Source organism: Prionailurus viverrinus, chromosome B4 (assembly GCF_022837055.1).
Source record: "Prionailurus viverrinus isolate Anna chromosome B4, UM_Priviv_1.0, whole genome shotgun sequence".
NCBI lineage: Eukaryota > Metazoa > Chordata > Mammalia > Carnivora > Felidae > Prionailurus > Prionailurus viverrinus.
In genome coordinates, this window is record NC_062567.1 from 79,581,968 (window position 1) to 79,604,213 (window position 22,246).

The 22,246-nt window shown below is 47.0% G+C and overlaps 1 protein-coding gene across 4 annotated transcripts; it reads left to right on the top strand.

Annotated features, from left to right (window-relative positions):
* Positions 1–108: 108 nt before the first annotated feature.
* DGKA (diacylglycerol kinase alpha) lies at positions 109–22,175 on the top strand. Of its 4 annotated transcripts, none has more exons than XM_047867710.1 (24): positions 109–307; positions 6,181–6,322; positions 6,738–6,811; positions 7,145–7,277; positions 7,525–7,599; positions 8,063–8,112; positions 8,476–8,550; positions 8,749–8,868; positions 8,981–9,095; positions 9,803–9,891; positions 10,029–10,148; positions 10,350–10,448; positions 10,659–10,742; positions 10,960–11,033; positions 11,194–11,268; positions 12,126–12,211; positions 12,303–12,392; positions 19,282–19,442; positions 19,695–19,759; positions 20,475–20,565; positions 20,856–21,054; positions 21,165–21,285; positions 21,480–21,540; positions 21,814–22,175. In XM_047867710.1, the coding sequence occupies exons 2-24, from the start codon at positions 6,259–6,261 to the stop codon at positions 21,895–21,897; spliced, it is 2,205 nt and encodes a 734-aa protein (XP_047723666.1). In that variant the 5' UTR covers positions 109–307; positions 6,181–6,258; the 3' UTR covers positions 21,898–22,175. The 4 variants fall into 4 exon arrangements, with proteins under 4 accessions (XP_047723666.1, XP_047723667.1, XP_047723665.1 ...); XM_047867711.1 differs by lacking the exon at positions 109–307 and adding an exon at positions 984–1,130; XM_047867709.1 differs by lacking the exon at positions 109–307 and adding an exon at positions 5,581–5,670.
* The last annotated feature ends 71 nt before the right edge of the window (positions 22,176–22,246 follow it).

The following is a 22,246-nucleotide window of genomic DNA, read 5'->3' on the forward strand; positions in this document are numbered from 1 at the left end:
CTTCTACCACCAGCTGTTAAGAGGAAAGATTCCAGGAAATCAAGCCCTTGTTACTGTGCCCTACTTCAATGAGGGTTAGGAGGGGTTAGCCTGGGTTGGGGCGGGGCCAAGGAGCAGGATGCCTGGGTCCCCAGTTCCTACCAGTTAGTCCTAGGCCTCTATCTCCCTTGCACTACCAGCCTCACCATCATCCATGCTGCCCTAAGAGCCTTAACTTCAGAAGTTTCCAGACAGGAACTGCTGAAAGGATCTTCTTTCAACCTTACGTTTGGCCAGGGCCTTCTACACCACCTGCCAGGGCCAGCAGGTAAAATGGGAGGGTTAGGGCATGGAGAAAGAGTGGACACAGACCAGAGTTCTCTTTGCACCTAAACCACCCCAGAATTAAGGGAAGGCCGTGAGTCTTGAGACAAGGAGGTGTACTTACATTGGGGAAAACAAGTCTGAGCCATCTGGGGTTTGGGTTTTAGGGAGGTGAGGAAACTAGAGGTAAAGGTAGGCCTCAAACACTGTTAAGCAGTGCAGAGCCCATGGGAGGAGGGAGCCCATGTGTTAGGATGTAGAGTCTGGGACTCTGGGCTTGCTGCTGTGGGATCTTTTGAGTATGAATTCGGTCAATGGTGGATGGAAAAGAGTTGGGAAGGGAAGTCCCCCGGATGGCAGCAACTGGGAGAGGGTTAGACGTCTCCTAGGTGTGCCGCTGCCAAGCTGTGCCATCATCGGCCCCGCCCCCTATCTTGGCCTCCCAGGGTTGGGATGAGGGGAGAGGCTGTGAATGATTAGAAAAAAGGGCAGATGGATAGAAACCGAGCTGTCCCGAGGCGGGAAGATGAGAAGCGCAGGATGTGGAGAAAGTGGCGCAGACCAGAGCCCTATAGATATTGGGGAGGTAGGAAGATCAGGCTTGGCGAGCTGGAAACAGGGACCTCTCCAGACTGGAGTTCCCGGAGTTGGGGGCGCCGGGATTGGGCGCAGGCGGGCCGGCCGGGGTCGGGGGCGGGCAGCTGTGTCGTCAGGAACGGGGCGGCCTCGCGGCAGCCGCGCCTGCCTGGTCCGTCCCCTCCAGCCCAGCTCGGGCTCCAGCTCCCGCGCCGCGCTTCAGCTCCCACCGCGCGCCCTCCGCAGGCAAGGTAGAGACCCCGCGAGCCCCCCGCGCCTCCCTCCCTCCCACCGGAGCAGGAGGGGGCGGGGGCCGCGGGAGGGGCCGCTGCTCGGGCTGGGGTAGGGTTGCTGGGCCGAGAAGGAGGAAGCCTGACAGCTGGAGCGGGTAGCTAGAAGGGTTTGCGCCAGGACTCGGGGGGCAGCGGGAGAATGGGCCAGAGCCCAGCAGGCAGCGTCTCCCCCAGACCTTCCCCTCCATCCCTCCTGCTCATTCGGAGGGATGGTGAAGCTCGGCTCCTGGGGACCCGAATGGAAGCAAAGTCCGTTTTGGAACCTTCACAACACTGCATGGGTGCAGAAGGATTCTTGTTTGGCCTCCTGGTCCCCAACTTCCCACCCCGTCCTTTCCACACCTGTTACCGGGAAGTTTCTGAAACTACCTGGATCTGAATCCCACTTTTCACCTTTAAATGGGGGGAAATGAACCTCACTGAGGAAGAAATGTGATTATTACTGGGCATCTCCTCAGCCTCAGAACGTTTGAGCCCACATCCCCCAACCATGCCAACATCGTAACTTCCTCCTGTACTACACATTGACACATGCGGGCTCCCGCGCGCGTGTACACACGCGCACACACACACACACCACCCCTTAATCAGGCAACACTCCCATCTGCAAGATGTATGTAGGCTTACCGAATTTTGGGACTTCAAGCCAAATGATTCCTTGGGGGGCAGGGGGCACTGACTTGTAGCAGGGATGGGCAGGAAAGAATAGACCCTCTGTCAGTCCTGGGAAAGAGGAGGAGGGTGCAGGCCCTGGTGTGGTTAAGGGATTCAGAAGTCTAGGTAATCAGGCCTGGGCTTGCTGCTTGGGGTTCCTTGCTGGGTCAGCCTGAATGTTCTGGGGACATAGCTCATTCTTCAGTAATGGTAAATCTATATGACTTGAAATGGGAGTGATGAATGTTGAAGTGAAAAAGGAAATTTTAAATGTTTGCACTGGCCTTGGAGATCATATGTACCTCTTGGTTACCAGCAATTTTAGTGTTTACTGTTTAAAATAAGATCTAGAAAACAGAGGCTCTGAGATTTAATGGAGGTCTAGAGTCTGGGTGTCCCTGCGAGAGTGGCTCTCTGACTGGGCCTCAGTTTCTTGCTCTGTAAAATGTGAGAGTTGGTACCTCCCAGCTCTGAAGATGTTCTAGGATTCTCTGCCTCCAAGTCAACTTACTTTCTCACCCCAGGTTGGTAGGGGCGGGCAGGGAAGCCAGGGGAGGGAAGGGAAGGGTGAGTCACAAAGAGCTGGCAGGCGGGCAGCAGACCGACCCCACCCTCCCAGCCCTGGCATTCGCCTAGACTAGCCCAGGTTATAGCCTCGGGGTTAGTATGGAGCAGGTAGGACAAAATTGGATTTGTTCCAGCTCTAGGGTCCAGGATCCTATAGTTTATTGCGATTCGGCAACAGGGGCAGCCAAACTTTCAGTGAGGGAAGTCAAGGGGACAACTGAAAAGATACCAGGAGCCCTTATGTCCAAGGTCCCAGCCCAGAGGTATCTTTGGACCCTGATGGTCTAGTTTCTCGCCACCTCCTCACCCTCCCAAAGGCAAAGTGCAGTATCCTAATACTACATGTCTGTGCCTGAAATGACACAATAAGGGCAAGTGTACAACTGGGCTTCACTGCTGCTGGGAGTCCTTAGAATTTATGCCTTCCTGTGTCAACGACATCATTTTTCCTAATTTCCAGATGTGTTTCTCTGTGTACCACCCTCATATAACTACAACAACAACAATAACAGCAATGACAACAAGAATAGCTAACATTTACTGAGTTCTTCTTCTGTGCCATGCTGTTTGCTAAGTATATTGCATGTATTATCTTACTTAATCTCCATGCTGTGACTGATTTCTCTATGTACCCATTTTACCAATGAGGAAACAGGTTCAGGAAGATGAAATAACTCACCCAAGAGCTAGGATTCTAATCCATGCCTGTATAATTAAAACATCCATTCTCTTAAGCTGTACTAAAAACTACATGTAAGATGGGGGGGGGGGCTAGGAAGGGTCATTGCGAAAAGAGAGACATGTTCTCTTTCCTGTTCATCATCCCTCCTTTGCTCTCTCCTTGTCACTTTCTCTCTCAGATTTCATTTCCTAGAATCTTGGAGCCATTTAAGAATCCCCAGGGGTAATCAGAGAGGCTAATTAAGCCATACAGGCCCAATTAACCCTAACACTATTATGTATTCATTAGATCTGTTGGCAATAGAAGTTGGATTATAGTCATTGAAAAGAGCCAGATGGGTGGAGTCCTTTTCCCCAGAATATCAGTGTCCCAGAACTCCCTTCTTATTGTTCCCAGAGAACCTCAGAACAGGAATGGTATACTACATAGACAGGGACAGCAGAGATGTCCCAAGGGCAGAGGCTGCAGAGAAGATTCTTGCACCATCAGAAAGGAAATTCTTGTAGGCCCTAACTGCCTCCTTGAGCCTTACCCAACTAACCCTAAATGAGTGGGCAAAGGGGAGGCAGGAGCCCTAGATGGAGTGCCACAATAAGTGCTTTTTAGCATCATTCGTTCATTTAACAAATATCTACCAAGCACCTCCTAAATGTGTTCCAAATTGTTTCATATTCCCCTGTCAGGACGGACACTATGGAATCCCATTTAACCATATTTGGACTAGCATTTCCAACATATGGCTCCCTAACTTTATACTACTATTTGTGCAACCAATATGGAGCACCTACAACATGCTGAGTGCCGGTCAAGGTATTGGGGATATAGTGGTGAACAACACTGACAAGTTCCTGCCCTTGTGGAATTTACAAGTTCTTGCCCTTGTGGAAGGGGAACAGTAAACAAAGAAGCAAATAAATTAGCAAGAAAATTTCTGTGTGCGATAAGTACTATGAAGGGAACAAAGGAGAGTGCTGTTGCAAAGGAGGGGGGCTACTTTAGGAGAGAATGATCAGGGAAGGTCTCTTGAAGAAGCTGACATTTCAGCTTAGGCAAAGAAGTCAGCTCTGCCAAGAAGGGAAAGGATGTTCTAGGCAGAGAGAACAGTAAGTCTCATGGCCCTGAGCAGGGAAGAACTTGGCTTAAGGAACAGAAAGGAGGGCAGTGAGATTAGAAGAAGGCAGTATGTGGAGGGGAGAGTAGAACAAGAGGAGGACAGGGAGAGGCAGGGGCCCCATCATGTGGTTCTTGGGGTAGAGCTTTGACTCCTCCACTTACCACCTGCCTTGGGAAGTCCCAACCTCTTCAAACTCCAGTTTCTTCGTGTGTGGAATGGCTCTACCAGTAATTTCTTATCTCATGGGATTTGATTATAATTGTTAGTGCAGTGAGAACTACCATTTCTTGTAGGCCTTCTTTTTTTTTTTAATTTTTTTTTTCAACGTTTATTTATTTTTGGGACAGAGAGAGACAGAGCATGAACGGGGGAAGGGCAGAGAGAGAGGGAGACACAGAATCGGAAGCAGGCTCCAGGCTCTGAGCCATCAGCCCAGAGCCTGACGCGGGGCTCGAACTCACGGACTGCGAGATCGTGACCTGGCTGAAGTCGGACGCTTAACCGACTGCGCCACCCAGGCGCCCCTTGTAGGCCTTCTATATGCAGGTGTTACACTGGTACTTTTTTTTTTTTTTTAACGTTTTTATTTATTTTTGGGACAGAGAGAGACAGAGCATGAACGGGGGAGGGGCAGAGAGAGAGGGAGACACAGAATCGGAAACAGGCTCCAGGCTCCGAGCCATCAGCCCAGAGCCTGACGCGGGGCTCAAACTCACGGACCGCGAGATTGTGACCTGGCTGAAGTCGGACGCTTAACCGACTGCGCCACCCAGGCGCCCCAACACTGGTACTTTTCATACAGGATTTAACTTCATACTCACAACTGTGACAGATAGGTATCATTCTTCCCATTTTACAGATATAATTTGTCCAAATCACACAGCAGTATCAGATCTAAGGATGGGACCCAGATATGACTAACCCTAGTTTTGCTTGACTCCTAGACAGTGCTATACTATACTAATGTAAGATATAACTGTTATTGCTGTTATTGAATCTTCAAGCCAAGTTGCCCTCTGCGACTTGGCCCTTGTTGTCAGTGGTCAGCATGATCCGCGTGAGGGTCCCTGGGTCCCAAGGCTGTAAGTTAGGGCTCCCTAAACACTGGTAATCTAGCAGGGTGTAAGGAAAAACCTGAAACTGAGACTCCTGCACTCAGCTCAACCCTCCTAGAACTGGGAGGCCAGACGGATAGATGTTCAGAGACTTCTACCTCCTTCCAGTCGCGCGCCAGCCTGGGGTCCCCGCCCTTCCCCAATAGAGCTCTACGGGACTCAGGCGAGGCGGGGCCAGGGCTGGGGACACGGCCAGAGCTGGTTCTGTGTCGCGCGTCAAAAGCGCTAGAGGTCGTTGAGGGGCGTGGGTGGTTCGGGAAGTGGGCGGCTGAGTAGTGCTGAGGACCGAGGCCGAGGCGGAGGCGGAGCAAGATGGGATCGTGGCCGGGGAGGCGTGCCACAGCCGCTGTGGGAACAGCCGGAAAGGCAGAAGGGCCGGGACTGAGGGATGCGAGATGGGAGAGGGAGCGGGCTCGGAAGAGACTGCAAAGACTGGGGGTGGTGGGAGAAAGGGTAGAAACAGGAGAGGGACAGGGACACACCCACGGAGACATACATAGACTGGGAAAGCGATGGGGGGGGGGGGGGTGGAGGAGTGGGAGTTGGGGAGGGTGGGGGGAGGATAATGAGTGTGTGGGGAGAGTGGGAGATGGATTGGGACAGATTGGGGGAGAAATCAGAAAGCTGGAGAAGGATCCAGAAATGGAGGGGAAAGAGTCAGAGATGAGTCAGAGAAACAGAGACATAGGACAGACTCTGTAAGGGAGAGACAGACACATGGGAGAGGTACACGGGGAAAGGAAGAGACTGGGGAGGGACTCAGAGAAAAGGAAAGAACAGAAATAAGAGTAGGAGTGGACAATGAACGGAGCAGACAGAAGCAAAGACGAAGACAGCTGGCTCTTCCCACCACATACTCTTGCCATCTCCCTCCAGAGTTACCCTTGGAAGCAGAGGTCCAGGCAGAGGTATTACCAAGTCATCTTTGTGGCCCTCCTTCAGAATAAAAGAAAGATGGCCAAGGAGAGGGGCCAAATAAGCCCCAGTGATTTTGCCCAGCTGCAGAAGTACATGGAATGTGAGTCTTCCTCTCAGTCCTCAAGTTCAGCAGACTTAGCCCAGAGAATCCCTGCTCCACATCCCTGCTTCCCCGAGTTTCCCCAGCAGCCCAAAGCCAGCCATAGGCATGGGAAAGGGGGGAGAGAGAGATGGGGAGACATCTGTGGTCTCAGCTTTCTACCCACCTTCTCTGAACCTTAACAGCCTGCCCCAAGTCTCAGAGAAAAGATGTAAAGAGAGGTACCACTCTGGAGCATCTGAAATGTTATCCTCGCGGTATTTCTCTGTGCATTTCTGTGTTTCTTCTTGGAATTCTTCTTTCTTTATCTTACTTGACTCTTTTTTTCCTGTTGGATGTCTGGGTGGGACTCTGGCAGAGGGCAGGGAGAACCAAACCAGACTAATGCACTTCTTTCATCCTCTTCACACCCTAGACTCCACCCAAAAGGTCAGTGATGTCCTAAAGCTCTTTGAGGATGGCGAAATGGCTGAATATCTCCAAGGAGATGTGAGTGACATCTGGGAAATCCTCTCCTTGACCAACCCCTCCCATCTTTGATTTTGTTACCCCACTGGGATCCCCAATTTCCAGTGATTATTCTGGGCCCACCCCTTGCTATCCTCCCTCTAGATACCCCTGTGTCCACTGTTACTACAGCTATTGCTATAGGACAAAGCAAGAGATTCTGATTCAGTACTCAGCCTTGAGAAGAAACTATATTTCTGCCTTGGATGCTTCTTGGCTCTGCAACTTACTGTCTCTGTCCTCACTACTCCTAATTCTTCAGTCCTCAACTCCCATCCTGCATACTTCCTAGGGTAATGCTTGTTCTCATCATAGGCCATTGGGTACAAGGGATTCCAGCAATTTTTGAAAGTCTATCTGGAAGCAGATAATGTTCCCAATCACCTAAGTCTGGCACTGTTTGAATCCTTCAAGACGGGTCACTGTTTAGAAGACACTGTGAAAAATGGTATGATCATGTAGGTGGGACAGGGCTGGGCTTCCAAAAGAAAACTGAAATTAGTATGAGTGTCGGGGTGAGAGTTGAACTGAGTCACGTGTTGGGGGCAGGGTTGGGGAAGAGAGGTAGAGGATAGCCATGCTGGTCTGGGAACTGGAGGGAGGAAAGTTAAAGGGAAGAGTTGGAACAAAGGCAAAGAGAAGAGCCACGGTGGAGAGAGCCCCAGCCTCAGAAATGCTGTACTTTCTGTAACCAGATCTGGTATGTCTCAGTGATGTCTCCTGCTACTTTTCCCTTCTGGAGGGTGGCCGGCCAGAAGACAAGCTAGAATGTGAGTTGTAATCCTGGACTGGAAGAGGGGAAGAAAGGAGAGGGAAGAGGAGGTGTTCTCCAGCCTTCTTTCCCCTATTTTTTCAGGATTCCTAAGGGCTGATGGGGCCAGACAAAGATGGGGCCAGAGAATGGACCCATTTCCTCTGTTCCCCCAGACTCCTATACCTAATGCCATCTATCATAGTTATCCCAGTTCCCATGTCCTGTATGTTTTAATGTGGGTATCCTGGGGGTGTTCTTGGGTTGTGGGAGGTGCGTGTTGTCTCCCCAATTAGATTCACCAAGAGTGGAATCCAGGCCTGTTTCCCCTCCTTTTTTGTCTCCTTTCTCAGTCCCAGCACCAGGCTCTGGGCTTTTCATCTAAAAGTTCTCTCCCATGTCTTTATTATTCCTGTATTCTGTTATTAATTTTTTTGGTATCCCTCACAAACTGACCCTGGCCCCCCTAAAACACCCCACAGTCACCTTCAAGCTGTACGACACGGACAGAAATGGGATCCTGGACAGCTCAGTGAGTTGGGGGACCTGTATGCTGGCCAAGGGAGTATGTGTCCATTTGTCTGTGCCCTCCCGTCCCAACTCTTCCAAGATCCTTAAGAAGCAGAGGAAGCTAGAGGGATAAGTCAAATCCTCCAGGACTAAATTTGGGAGTGGGTCCCCAGCTCCTGCCTCCTAAAAGTAGAGGCTAGAGACATGAATTGGGGGCTGCCTTGCAAACATACCAAAACACATAGACACTCGTTTACTTGGCAGAGACACCTGAGAATGAGAGGTGGCTCTCGGGGTGGAACCCAGGAACCCTGATTTCTAGAGAAGAGTTGAATGGTGGTAAGGAGGTGGGATATGGCTGTGGCTCTTACCTTTTGGCCCCCAGGAAGTGGACAGAATCATCATACAGATGATGCGAGTAGCTGAATACCTGGATTGGGATGTGTCTGAGCTGAGGCCGGTAAGGCGGTTTTTCCTTAATGTCCTTCCTTGTGCCTTTTCCCTGGTGAGTCCTATATCTACCTTACCCCTTTTCTGACAGGCAGCTCGGTTCCCTGGGCTAGGATAGCAGTGGGCTGGATTGCCTAGGGGGCAGCACCAAGAGGTGTCAGATCTGAGAGTCCATTCACACTAAAAGTCCCCTCCATTCTCTGCTCAGATTCTTCAGGAGATGATGAAAGAGATTGACTATGATGGCAGCGGCTCTGTCTCCCTAGCTGAGTGGCTCCGGGCTGGGGCCACCACTGTGCCACTGCTAGTGCTACTGGGTCTGGAGATGGTGAGTAGGAGAGACTTGTGAGGATGGGTAGGATAGCTGCTCTGGGATGTGTTTGCCAGAGGCTGGCCCTCTAAGGGCTTAGACACTCTTTACATCTGTTGTGCCCTCCCAGACTCTGAAGGACAATGGGCAACACATGTGGAGACCCAAGAGGTTCCCCCGACCAGTCTACTGCAACCTGTGCGAGTCAAGCATTGGTCTTGGCAAACAGGGGTTGAGCTGTAACCGTGAGTGATGGGGCCTGGGAGTGTGGGAGCAGAGGGGCACCCTGGCTATCTGCAGGACATGGTGCTTTGAACTTAGAGAGAGCTGGGTTTGAATCCTGGGTTCTGACATTGACTAGTTATGTGGGAAAGCCATACACTTCCTCTTTCTTTCTTTCTTTCTTTCTTTCCTTCCTTCCTTCCTTTTCTCTTTCTTTCTTGAAATACAGTTGACACATAATGTTACGTTAGTTTAAGGTGTACGACATAGCCACATAACTTCTTTAAGCCTCAATTTAAAATGAGGTTTTAAACTAAAAATGAGGTAATTGTGAGCATTACATAAGTTGATGCACGAAGAGTAGTTCACAAGGTGCGTGTACATATTATTGAGTCTACGGTAAAAATTAGCTGCTATTATTATTATTATTATTATTATTATTATTATTTATTAAATCTGGGCCTCCTTTGCATCTTTCAGCTGAGTTCCTGGCATTTGGAAAGAGTGGGGGTAGGCATGTGGTAGCAATTGCTTTTTTATGGGGAAGAGTGAGAAAAAGGCACGGGTCTTGGAGGTGAGCCCCCACCTCAAACTTTAATTCTCTACCACACTCTCACAGCAAGGGCTTATACGTCTTGTTTCAGTGAATGATCCCGCCTTACACCCAGGTAAGGAGGAAATAGAGGGAGGGGCTGCAGCTAAGGCTCTGACCTTCTTCCTTCTTGCCCAGTCTGTAAGTACGTCGTTCATGACCAGTGTGCCATGAAGGCCTTGCCTTGTGAAGTCAGCACCTATGCCAAGTCCCGGAAGGACATTGGTGTGAGTGATCCCATAACCACCCCATTACCACCTGCATCCTGGCCCTTGCCCTAGGCCTTGGCCACTTGCTGCCCTCAAGCCCTTCCACTAGTCTCTGCTCAGACTCTCTCAGACAAGGGATTGCCTTTCTCCCCAAGGTCCAATCACATGTGTGGGTGAGAGGAGGCTGTGAGTCTGGCCGATGTGACCGCTGTCAGAAAAAGATCCGCATTTACCACAGTCTGGTCGGACTGCATTGTGTGTGGTGCCACCTAGAGGTCAGTTTGGGAGCTGTCCTTCAGCCTATGCCTTGGGGCCCCTTCCTAAACTGCCCTCTCTGCACTGGCCTCCCTGACTGCATCTTCCTGGCAGCCACCGTTGCCCTTGCTCCCAAGGGCTCTCTTTCCAGCACTAGGCCCTCAAGTTGAGAGGTGTTGGGGTTCTCTCCATGATGTCTGCATGCCCACCTTGTCTTTCAGATTCATGATGACTGCCTGCAAACCATGGGTCATGAGTGTGACTGTGGGCTGCTCCGGGATCACATCCTGCCTCCATCTTCCATCTATCCCAGCGTCCTGGTGAGACCCTTGGGCAGTGCCTAGGAGGGGGCAGGAAGGGTGCTTCCCTGATTTAAGCCCTCCCCCCGCCCCCCTTCCCCCCCCCCCCCCCCACACCATGCCGTTTAGAACAGAGAGCCTATACCTTTTAGGATTCAAGTCAGACTCTCATCTGTTTAGGGATTCACACACAATCCAGCTTTCCTTCCCTTTGCTTCCCTCCCTTTCTAGGCCTCTGGACAGGAGCGTAAAATTAACAAAGCAAGCCAGAAGACCACAGATGATTTAAGTTTGAGCACCTTTGAGGCTCTGCGGGTACATGTTGGGGGTGGGTTTTTCTTGGCTGGAGCCCTCATGGGAGGAAATTAAGTGGGAAACCTGGGGAATGGTGCATGTTCTGCAGAAGCCCCACCGTGGTAGGGGAGGGGGAAGCATCGTGGGGGAATGTCAGCCTTCTGCCCCTGTCTCCAGGGTCTATCTTAACTCTGACAAAATCCTGTTTTCCTTATCTTTGTTTTTTCCCCAAATTCAGATTGACCCTGTTTCTAACACCCACCCACTTCTGGTCTTTGTCAACCCTAAGAGTGGCGGGAAGCAGGGAGAGAGGTGAGAAGAGATATACTGGGTCTTCTAAGATGGGGAAGGAGGACCGACAGGGGTTGGGAATTCTGTGTATATGGAGGGGATGTACTTGAGGAGGACATCAAAAGGGTAGAGTACAGAATATCCATCCCCCGCCTTGAACTTTCCTTTTTCCCTCACACAGGGTGCTTTGGAAATTCCAGTATCTACTAAACCCTCGACAGGTGTTCAACCTCCTAAAAGATGGTCCTGAGCCAGGGTGAGTATAGGTTAGGGGCTATATCACAGTGTTTGTATGTGTCTGCTTGTGTATGTTGGGGAGAGCAGAAAAGAGTACATGTTGGAAGGGCAGGGCTAGGGGACCTCAAGAAACCAGAATTCAGAATCCTGCCTTTATTAGCATCACTGGGTATCCCCCATCTCTGACTTCCCTGGTTCATCTTTGCTCTGCTCTCAAAACATAAAGGTGGCTCAGTAGGTTAAGCCTCCAACTCTTGGTTTCAGCTCAGGTCATGATCTCACAGTTCATGGGTTTGAGCCCCATGTTGGGCTTTGTGCTGACAGCAACAGAGCCTGCTTGAGGTTCTCTGTCTCCCTCTCTCTCTCCTCCTCCCCGGCTTGCTCTCTATCTCTCTCTCAAAATAAATAAACATTAACAAATGTTAAAAACAAAATAGATACCAGTTTCTCCCTAACCACTGGGGAGCGTCTATAACTTTCCCCATTGTATGGGGCGCCTGGGTGGCGCAGTCGGTTAGGCGTCCGACTTCAGCCAGGTCACGATCTCGCAGTCCGTGAGTTCGAGCCCCGCGTCAGGCTCTGGGCTGATGGCTCAGAGCCTGGAGCCTGTTTCCGATTCTGTGTCTCCCTCTCTCTCTGCCCCTCCCCCGTTCATGCTCTGTCTCTCTCTGTCCCCAAAATAAATAAACGTTGAAAAAAAAAATTTTATAACTTTCCCCATTGTATTTTTTTTTCTGCCCTTAATAGAAACAAGTCTTTTGACAAAGGGAAAGGGGGTCATAAGGAATGAAAGATAAGAAGTAATCTGCCCATTCAGGAGTTGGTAACCTCGGTCCTATTGTCCTTCCTCATCTTCTCTCTTACCTTTTATCTCAGGCTCAGATTCTTCAGAGATGTTCCTGGTTACCGGATTTTGGTGTGTGGTGGAGATGGCACAGTAGGCTGGATTCTAGAAACCATAGGTCAGTGCAGGGAGAGGCTCTGGGAAGGGTACCGGGGCATTGGCCTTCTAGAGCTAACTCCCTCCATCCATCTCCTGACCTGCCTCCCTAGACAAAGCCAACTTACCAGTTGTGCCCCCTGTTGCCGTGTTGCCCCTGGGCACTGGAAATGATCTGGCTCGTTGCCTAAGATGGGGAGGAGGTAAGTGATTAGAAATTGTTTTCCCGGGAATTAGGGGGAGTTGGGTAGGAAGAAAAAAGCACATGGATAAGGTGTCTAGGCATCTGTTGTAGAAAGAGCGTTGGGGAAGAAGAGAGGCACAGATGGGATGTTACCAAAGTGGATTGTCCCAAAGAAAGAAAGCTTTGGAAGAAGCAAGGACCACAGTCTGAACCTAGAAGGGTCAGAGGTGACAGTCCCCTTCCCTGTGTACCTAAAAATATCCTTCTGTTTTTCCCAACCAACTTTTAGGACTCAGAGAACCAAAGAATATGGAGGTAGGGGAGGACAATGTGGGAATAAGAAAGATTGTATAAGAGCTAAGTCAGATGCTTAGTGATGGAGCTAGCAGGGAACTTGGCCATGATTCATTCAGTCAATCAACCAATTAATCAGAGGTCATTCGTTCATTCATAATCATTTCTTCCCAAGTCAATTGCAACAGTCTCTTAAATATAGTCTTTGATTTCTAGTCTCTTTTTCCGTTCAAACAGAAAGTTTGAGGGATGGTATTGGTAGATAAAGAGGCCAGGGTGGACAGGTTGAGTTTGAGGTGTCTTGGTTTGAGGCTGTTGGATTCAGAGTCCAGCTCTGAGATCATGCAGAAGATTCTGGAATAGGGGACTGCTAAGGACAGTGAAAAGCATTCTAGGCGGAAGGAGTTGTGTAAGACCACCAAATAGCATGGTAGTGCCTCTGTCAGGGAAAGTGTGAGTCATTGATTATGACTAGGATATGCAGTGCAAGGTGGGGAATGGGGAAGGGAAAGACTGAGTTGAATAGGGTGCAGATTATGGAGGGTCATGAATGCTGTGCTGAGAAGTTTTTAATTTTACCCTGCCAGAGACTGAGAGCAGACGGCCTACAGAAATGATTAATATTGTTTGCATTGCTTGCCTGGAAGTGTGTTAAATTTTTTAAACTTTGGTTATTTCTGAGGAGTAGGTCATATGTTCTTCAGTTCACCACTTTTTAGCTCCCTGCTATTCACTCATTCACTTTACCTTTCTAGCCACTGAGGCATTTGAATGTGCAAACCCTGAACCATGGGGAACACTTGAACTCATGAAAAATGTAACTCAAAGAGAAAATAGGTATATCTATAAATTACATTCTCTCTATATAATAAAAATTCCTGTGTATATAAAATATTATTTCAGAATGTAAAAATATCTCTGAGTTCATACTGTTTTTTACATTTCTATTTTTTAAAGTTTTATCTATTTAAACAATCTCTACACCCAACGTGGGGCTCAAACTCACAACCCCATGACTAAGAGTTGCATGCCCTCTAACTGAGCCAGCCAGGCGCCCCTCTCTGAGTGTATATAATAATCTAAATCTTGTATATAAACTATATGACCAGCTTTGGGAGCCAGTTTTTATTTTATTTTATATTTTATTTTATTTTATGTTTAAAGATTGTATTTTTAAGCAATCTCTACACCCAGTGTAGAGCTGAAACTTACAACCCCGAGACAAAGAGTTGCACGCTCTACCACCTGAGCCAGCCAGGCACCCCAAGCCAGTTTTTAAATCTTCAATATCTATCTTTGGTTTTACTTACAATATTAGACCCTCTGAAATTGTATATTTGGGGTCTTCACTGTGCGTTCTGCAAATGAGACTCTCATAGAAGCTTCTGCCAATTCAATCTAAATCATGAAATAATGATATAAATACCACACTAATGAAAATTTGTGTTGATATTGAAAAAAATCATAAGACTCGAAGAAGAAGAGATGAAAGAAGTACTACAGTGGGAGCTTTGTGGAGGATGGATTGGAGGAAGGAATCAGGATAGAAAATTACCTACATTGCAATAGTCTGGTCAAGAGATGCTGAACACCAAAGCAAAGGCAACAGCAGTGCAGTTCATGAGGTAGAAACCACAGTACTTTTAACTAATGGGTTGTGGAGGAGTCTTAGGACATTTTCTAGGTTTGTGAACTGAGCATGTGGGATGCCATTTAACATAGAGAATACAGGAGGAGGACCAGTTTAAGGAAGATCAATTCAGTTTGGGCACGTTAACTTGAGGTGTCTAGTGGAGCATGTGGAGGAGATGGAGATGTGTGGTGGGTAGTTACAAACAGATGTTAGGAAGATACACATTTGAGAATCATCTGTTTCTAGGAGGTAATTGACATCCTGAGAGTAGATGAGTTACCTGAGGAAAGAGGTGAAAAGAGAAGATGGACAAGGATGGAACATCCTAGTAAAACATTCTATTTAACAGTTAAGCAGAGGAAGATGCATTATTAAAGAAGTCTGTGTTCGTGTACTATTGTTGCTGCAACAAATCACCATGAGCAGTGGCTTAAAACAACACAGGTTTATCATCTTACAGTTCTGGAGGTCAGAAATCCAAATAGGTCCGACTGCACTAGAATCAAGGTATTGATTGGCAAAGGTTGTGTTTTTTCTAGAAGCTCTAGGAGAGAATTCTTTGCCTTGACTTTTCCAGTTTCTAGAAGCTGCCTGTATTCCTGGGTTCATGGCCCAGCTTCCAACCAGCAACGTTATCACTCCAACCTCTGCTTCCATTGTCACATCCCTTTCCATGAGTCTTCTTTCTCGCCTTCCTCTTTCACTTAGAAGGATCCCTGTGATTATATTGGTCTTGCCCAGATAATCGAGGATAATCTCCCCCATTTAAAAATCCTTAATTTAGGGGCACCTGGGTGGTTCAGTTGGTACAGCATGCAACTCTTGATCTCCAGGTCATGAGTTTAAGCCCCATGTTGGGTGCAGAGCTTACTTAAAAACAAACAAAGAAAAAAAAAAACTTAATTTAATCCCATTGGCAAAGTCTCTTTTGCTTTGTAAGGCAACATGTTTACAGATTCCAGAGATTAGACTGTGGACATCTTTGGGGCGCCTGGCTGGCTCAGTCAGTAAAGCATGCAACCTTGATCTCAGGGTTGTAGTTTTAAGCCCCACATTGGGTGTAGCAACTACATACATACATATATATGTTCATACATATATACATACATAAAATCTTTAAAAAAGAAAAAGGATTCAGACATATTTGAGGGACCATTATTCTGCCTGCCACAGACACTAAGAAGAAACAGTCAGAGAGGGTCCTCTGTAGCTTAGAGAATGGTATTTTAGAGGCCAAGTAAGGAGTTTCATGAGTTAAAAATGAGAACTAAAGATATACTGTTGGTTTTGGCAGGAATTATTGGCAATCTTTGCCAAAACAGTTTCAGCAGGGTGGCATCGGGAAAGGCAAATTACAGTGAACTGAACTATCAGTGGAATGTGAGGAAGTGGATACTTACTTTTTTTAATCGTTTTTTTCCCCTGATTACAAAAATAATACATGATTGTGGTAAAAAACAATTCAAACATTTCAGATATACATGCCAAGAAAGTTCCCTGTAATCTACTTCCTAAAGTTTTGGAATCTATTCTTCCATGTTTTTCTTTCCAGACATACTCATATGTACTTAAAAAGATCTTTCTATTGATTATGTTTTTCTTCTTTGTTTTAACTAAACCATTCATCGTGGTTATCCTTATATTTCAATATAGTCAGGTTTACCTCACTCTTTTTATTACAGAGTAGCATTGCATTTCTCTAGGAAATATTTCTAGAAGTAGAATTGCCAGCTCAAAGAGTATGAACATTTTACATTTTACTAGTTATTTTCTTTTTAAAACTTACACAAATGAGGGTCACCTGGGTGTCTTAGTCGGTTAAGCATTAGACTCTTGATTTCAATTTAGGTCATGATTTCACAGTTTGTGAGTTCAAGCCCCGCATGGGGCTGTGAGCTGACAGTGCAGAGCCTGCTTGGGATTCTCTGTCTCCCTCTCTCTCTGCTTTTCTCTCTTTCTTTCAAAAATAAATATATAAACACTAAAAAAAAAAAAATAAAAGTTACACAAATAATATATCAGTACATTCTCATTGTAAAAGACTTTAAAAGTAAAAGGTATGTTTTCACATATAGGTCTCCTCCCCCTACTCCCCACCAAATTCCATGTGCCTCCCCAGAGATAACCACTGTTTCTTTTCTTGCACTCATTTTCCTGTTTTTACATGCATGCATACACACGCACACACACATACACACACAACTTTTAAACAAACATAAATGGGATCATACTACAGAGATTGTTCTGGGACTTCTTTTTTCATTAAATAATATGTCTTGGGATCTTTCCATGTTAGTACACACAGATTACATTTTATATTCAATGGCTACACATTATTTCTTGGCATGAATTTGCCAAAATTTACATAACCTGCCCCTGCTGAAGGACATTTAGATTGTTTCCAATTTTGTGCTGTCTTAGACAGTACCTCAGCAAACACCCTTGTACACACATCTCTGTTCACATGTGTGTTTGTTTCTATAAGAGAAATCCTAAAAGTGAAATGGCTGCATCAAAGTATTTTCATAAAATTGGATAACATTTGGATAAAAATTGCCAAATTGCCTTCCAAAAATAAAGATCAATTTATGCTCCAACTAACAGCAAATAAGAGTGCTGGCTTATTCATAATTTCATTAACACTTGGTATTCTCAGTCTCTATACATTTTGTCAATTTGATAGGCAACAAAAGTTAACTAATTGTTTTAATTCACATTTCTTTTAATTATTAGCAATACTGAGTGTCTTTAATGTGCATATTGGTCGTTTGTATTTCTTCTGTGATTGGCTTATTTGTGTTATTTGCCCATATTCTACTAACTTTTTAGATTCGGTGATTTATAAGTATTTTTTTGAATGTTGGGGAAGTTAGTCTGTTATATGTGCTGTAGATATTTTTCCCCAGTTTGTATCTTTTTTTCGGTGTGTGTTTAACCATACAGAAGTTTTAAATTTTAATATAATTGTATTTATCAGTCTTCAACATTTTGGCTCCCTGTTTTGTATTATGCTTTAGAAAGGACTTTTCCACTCAAAGAGGACAAAAACATTCACTCATGTTTTCTGCTAGAACAAATTCGGCTTCATTTTTTTACATTTAAAATTTTTTTCATGTTTATGCATTTTTGAGAGACAGAGTGCAAGCAGGGGAGGGGCAGAGAGAGAGGGAGGGAGATACAGAATCTGAAGCAGACTCCAGACTTGGAGCTGTCAGCACAGAGCCCAACGTGGGGCTTGAACCTATGAACCGTAAGATCATGACCTGAGCTGAAGTCTGACGCTCAACCGACTGAGCCACCCAGGCAATGTTTTTTACATTTAAATTCTTTGACCTGTCTTGGGGCACCTGGGTCATTCAGTCGGTTGAGCATCTGACTTCGGCTCAGGTCATGATCTCACAGTTGGTGAGTTCGAGCCCATGGGCTCTGCACTAACAGCTCAGAGCCTGATGCCTGCTTCAAATTCTGTGTCACTCGTTCTCTCTGTCCCTGCTCTGCTTACATTCTTTCTCTCTCTCTCAAAAATACATAAACATTAAAAATTTTTAAATAAATTATTTGACCCATCTTGAATTAATTTTGGTGTAAAGAGTGACATCTACATCCAGCACCTTATTTTTTTTAATCTTAGAGAGAGAGAGAGCAGGGAAGAGGGGCAGAGGGAAAGAGAGAATCCCAAGCAGGCTCTGCGTGAGCTCAGTGCAGAGCATGAGGCAGGGCTTGACCCCGTGACTGTAAGATCATGACCTGAGCTGAAATCAAGAGTCGGATGCCCAAATGACTGAGCCACTCAGGTGCCCCAATCCAGCACCTTTTTTTATTGAATAATCTATCTTTTCTCCCATGTCTTTGAAATGTAATCATATACTAAATTCACTTATATACTTGAGTCTATTTCTGGACACTCTGTTCTTTAGTATTGAACTTTTTATTCTATTCACTGTGTCAGTATCACAGTGTTTAAATACCACTGCTTCATATTGTGTTCTCTCTGGTAGAATAGGGAAAGGAAGCATGAGAGAGAGAAAGAGAATCCTTATTCATCACTCATCTTTTTCAGCAGTTTATATTTCCTTTTTAAAAAAAATTTTTTTTACATTTTCTTTATTTTTGAAAGAGAGACAGACAGAGAGACAGAGACAGAGTACAAGTGGGGGAGAGGCAGAGAGAGAGGGAGACACAGAATCCAAAGCAGGCTCCATACTCTGAGCTGTCAGCACAGAACCCGACATGGGGCTCGAACTCACAAACCATGAGATCATGACCTGAACCGAAGTTGGACACCTAACTGACTGAGCCACCCAGGAGCCCCAGAAGTTTGTATTTTCTTGGCTGTTTTATTAATCTTTCAGATGAATTTGGTGTTACTGCTTTTTTTTATTTTTTAATGTTTATTTATTTTTGAGAGAGAGAGAGAGACAGAGCATGAGCAGGGGAGAAGCAGAGAGACAGGGAGACACAAAATCCAAAGCAGGCTCCAGGCTCTGAGCTGTCAGCACATAGCCTGACATGGGACTCAAACTCACAAATGGTGAGATCATGACCTGAGCCAAAGTCAGATGCTTAACTGACTGGGCCACCCAGGCACCCCTAATTTGATGTTATTGTTAGATGCACATATACATTGGCAAGATTCACTCTCCATGACAGTGTGGAAAAAAGGGCCAGCAAGGGGCTGACCTTAAGATTGGTCCATGGGAGGGGTATCTGGCTGGATCAGCCGATAGAGCATGCGACTCTTGGTCTTAGGGTCATGAGTTTGAGCCCCACATTGGGTGCAGAGCTTACATAAAAAGAAAAAGAGAGAGAGAATGGCCCATGGGAGCTCTGACCAAGCACCCTGCCCCTTCACTGGCTAGAGCTAGGAGGGTCTGCAGAACTAGGGCAGAGGATCTCTGGGAAGTTGTGGGGCTGGGAGCTAAGAAGAGGGCCCTCTGAGACCCAGGGCTCAGTACTAACCTATCTTCTTCCCCATCCTTAGGATATGAGGGACAGAATTTGGGGAAGATCCTCAAGGATTTAGAGATGAGTAAGGTGGTACATATGGATCGGTGGTCCGTGGAGGTGATACCTCAACAAACTGAAGAAAAGAGTGACCCAGTCCCCTTTCAAATCATCAATAACTACTTCTCCATTGGTGTGGTCAGTGGAGTGGGGTATGGGGGCTAGGGAGGAAGTAGGGGTTAAGAAGGGAAAGGCTAGAGCTAGTTAGAAAGAGAAGGTAGAAGTTAAAGGGGCTGTGACACAGGGAAATGAGGGGTGGGGTACAGTGGTGTGAGCTGCAAGAAAAGAACATGGGACATACTACTGCCAAATGGGGAAGTTAAAGAGAGAGTATTCTGTACTGAGAGAAGAGGCAGGCCTCTGATCTTACATGCCCTGAATTCCCCCCAGGATGCCTCTATTGCTCACCGATTCCACATCATGCGAGAGAAATATCCTGAGAAGTTCAACAGCAGGTAAGGGAAAGGGGGGTGGGTGCGGACATCCACAGTGGCAGGGACCAGGTTATGGCCAAGTTTTTTTGGTGTTTTGTTTTTAATTTTTTTAATATTTATTTTTGAAGGAGAGAGAGAGCGTGAGGGAGGGGAGGGGGAGAGAGAGAGAGGGAGACACAGAATCTGAAGCAAGTTCTAGGCTCTGAGCTCTCAGCACAGAGCCTAACTTAGAGCCCCATGTGGGGCTCCAACTCGAAAATTGTAAGATCATGACCTGAGCCAAAGTCAGACTCTTAACCACCTGAGCCACCCAGGCACCCCATGGTTTGTTTGTTTTTTTTTTTAATTTATTTTTTAGTGTTTATTTATTTTTGAGAGAGACAGACAGACAGAGTGCAAGTTGGGGAGGGGCAGAGAGAGAGGGAGACAGAGGATCCGAAACAGGCTCCAGGCTCTGAGCTGTCAGCACAGAGGCTGATGTGAGGCTCAAACTCACGGACCACAAGATCATGACCTGAGCCAAAGTAGGATGCTTAATTGACTGAACCACTTGGGCGCTCCTGGCCAAGTTTGACTCAGAGCACGTAGATAGGCAGTGGCACCTCTAGGAAGCTGCTCAACCAAGGCCATCCTTTCCCTGAGAGGTTGATGTCTTTCCCTGTCTCTTAGCCTTCTTCTGCCAACACTTGTGTAACTTGTCCTCTCCCTATTGGGCCTTCTTTCGGGTCTGATACAGAATGAAGAACAAGCTATGGTATTTCGAATTCGCCACTTCTGAATCCATCTTCTCAACATGCAAAAGGCTGGAGGAGTCTTTAACAGTTGAGGTAGGTGTGATGAGACCCGATCCTACATGCTTTTCAGCTTCTTATAACTTTGTTTCCCCCTCCACAGGAACCTTCAGAAACTTCCCCTATTCTTGAACATGTACTTTGACCTCCCAGCTGTCCAATCCCGATTTCCCAGGTGGCATGTGCCACCAGGCACATGCATGGTGGGACCTATTTCCTGCCACCCTTTGTAAACCTCCAACTCCTGGCCTTCGCAGTTTGTCATCTGGTGGAGGGAGGGCTCACATCCATGATTATGCCATGATTTGTGCTCTCCCCCTTCTCAGATCTGTGGGAAACCACTGGATCTGAGCAACCTGTCCCTAGAAGGCATCGCAGTGCTGAACATCCCTAGCATGCATGGTGGTTCCAATCTCTGGGGTGATACGAAGAAACCCCATGGAGATATCCATGGGATCAACCAGGCCTTGGGCGCTGCAGCTAAAGTCATCACCGACCCTGATATCCTGAAAACCTGTGTACCAGGTGAGAGGAGCAGCCTTGGGAACTGAGTGGGCAGGACCCAGAGGAAGGTGTGGCTCCCTTTGGAGGCACCCTGCTTCTGCAAACCTTATCTCCTTGCTTCCCACCTCCAGACCTAAGCGACAAGCGGCTGGAAGTGGTAGGGCTGGAGGGTGCAATTGAGATGGGCCAGATTTATACCAAGCTCAAGAATGCTGGACATCGGCTGGCCAAGTGCTCTGAAATCACCTTCCAGTAAGGAAAACTCTGGCCAGGGGCTCTGAGGGAAGGAGTAGGGCCAGGAGAGCAGAAGGGTCATGGGGATGGTAGGGAGGAGCTGTACTAGGAGATTTTCCTCAGTAACAAAGGGTCTCAAAACCAAGCCAAGAAAGAGTTTTGGTATTCAGTTGGTAAAGAAATCTCCACCAATCTGCCTTGGCCTCCCACAGCACCACAAAAACCCTTCCCATGCAAATTGATGGAGAACCCTGGATGCAGACACCCTGTACAGTGAGTATTACCTATGCCTGCTCAGAATTGAACCCTCAGGCTTCATGGATCCTAAATCTCCATTCCATCGCTTCTCTACCCTTTCCCAATGTCTGAAGTTCCCCTGTGAACCATTCCTCCCAAATCCTGATTTCTTAGCCCCTGGCCTTCCTGCCATGGCCTCTCTAGGACCCTGGTAACCCCTCTGAACTCCATAGATTTTCCCCAAAATCTCTACTGCTCCAGCCCCAAAGAACCAGGTCCTACCTCTGAACATGCCCCCTTCCCTTCCAGATCAAGATCACCCACAAGAACCAGATGCCCATGCTTGTGGGCCCACCCCCTCGCTCCTCCAATTTCTTTGGCTTCTTGTGCTGAAGGGGACACCTCAGCCTCCAAGCCAGCCTTGAACCCACCTCTTCATCCCTGGACTCTACTCCTAGGCTCTGTACATTGCTGCCACACCCTCCTGCCAGCTCAGGAGAGTGTTCCTTCACCCTCAAAATATTTATTATCCTGCACCACTTCCACTATTCGCCATGCACATGTGCGTGCACACACACACACACACACACACACACACACACCCCACTACCACCACCACAAACACATACATTGAAAGTGCCTCATCTAAATAAAATGACTTTTTCCCCCCACTGGGATATCTGTTAAGTAAATGGTACACCTCCTTTCTGTATACCTCCACTCTGTAAATGATACAGACTCT

What these genes read in the sequence shown, in the direction of transcription:
- DGKA (XM_047867709.1), top strand. Translation starts at nt 5,617, where the DNA reads ATGGGATCGTGGCCGGGGAGGCGTGCCACAGCCGCTGTGGGAACAGCC. An exon ending in AGTCCCGGAAGGACATTGGT is followed by an intron (nt 9,892 to 10,028) that starts GTGAGTGATCCC and finishes TTTCTCCCCAAG; the next exon opens with GTCCAATCACATGTGTGGGT. An exon ending in GTGTGTGGTGCCACCTAGAG is followed by an intron (nt 10,149 to 10,349) that starts GTCAGTTTGGGA and finishes CTTGTCTTTCAG; the next exon opens with ATTCATGATGACTGCCTGCA.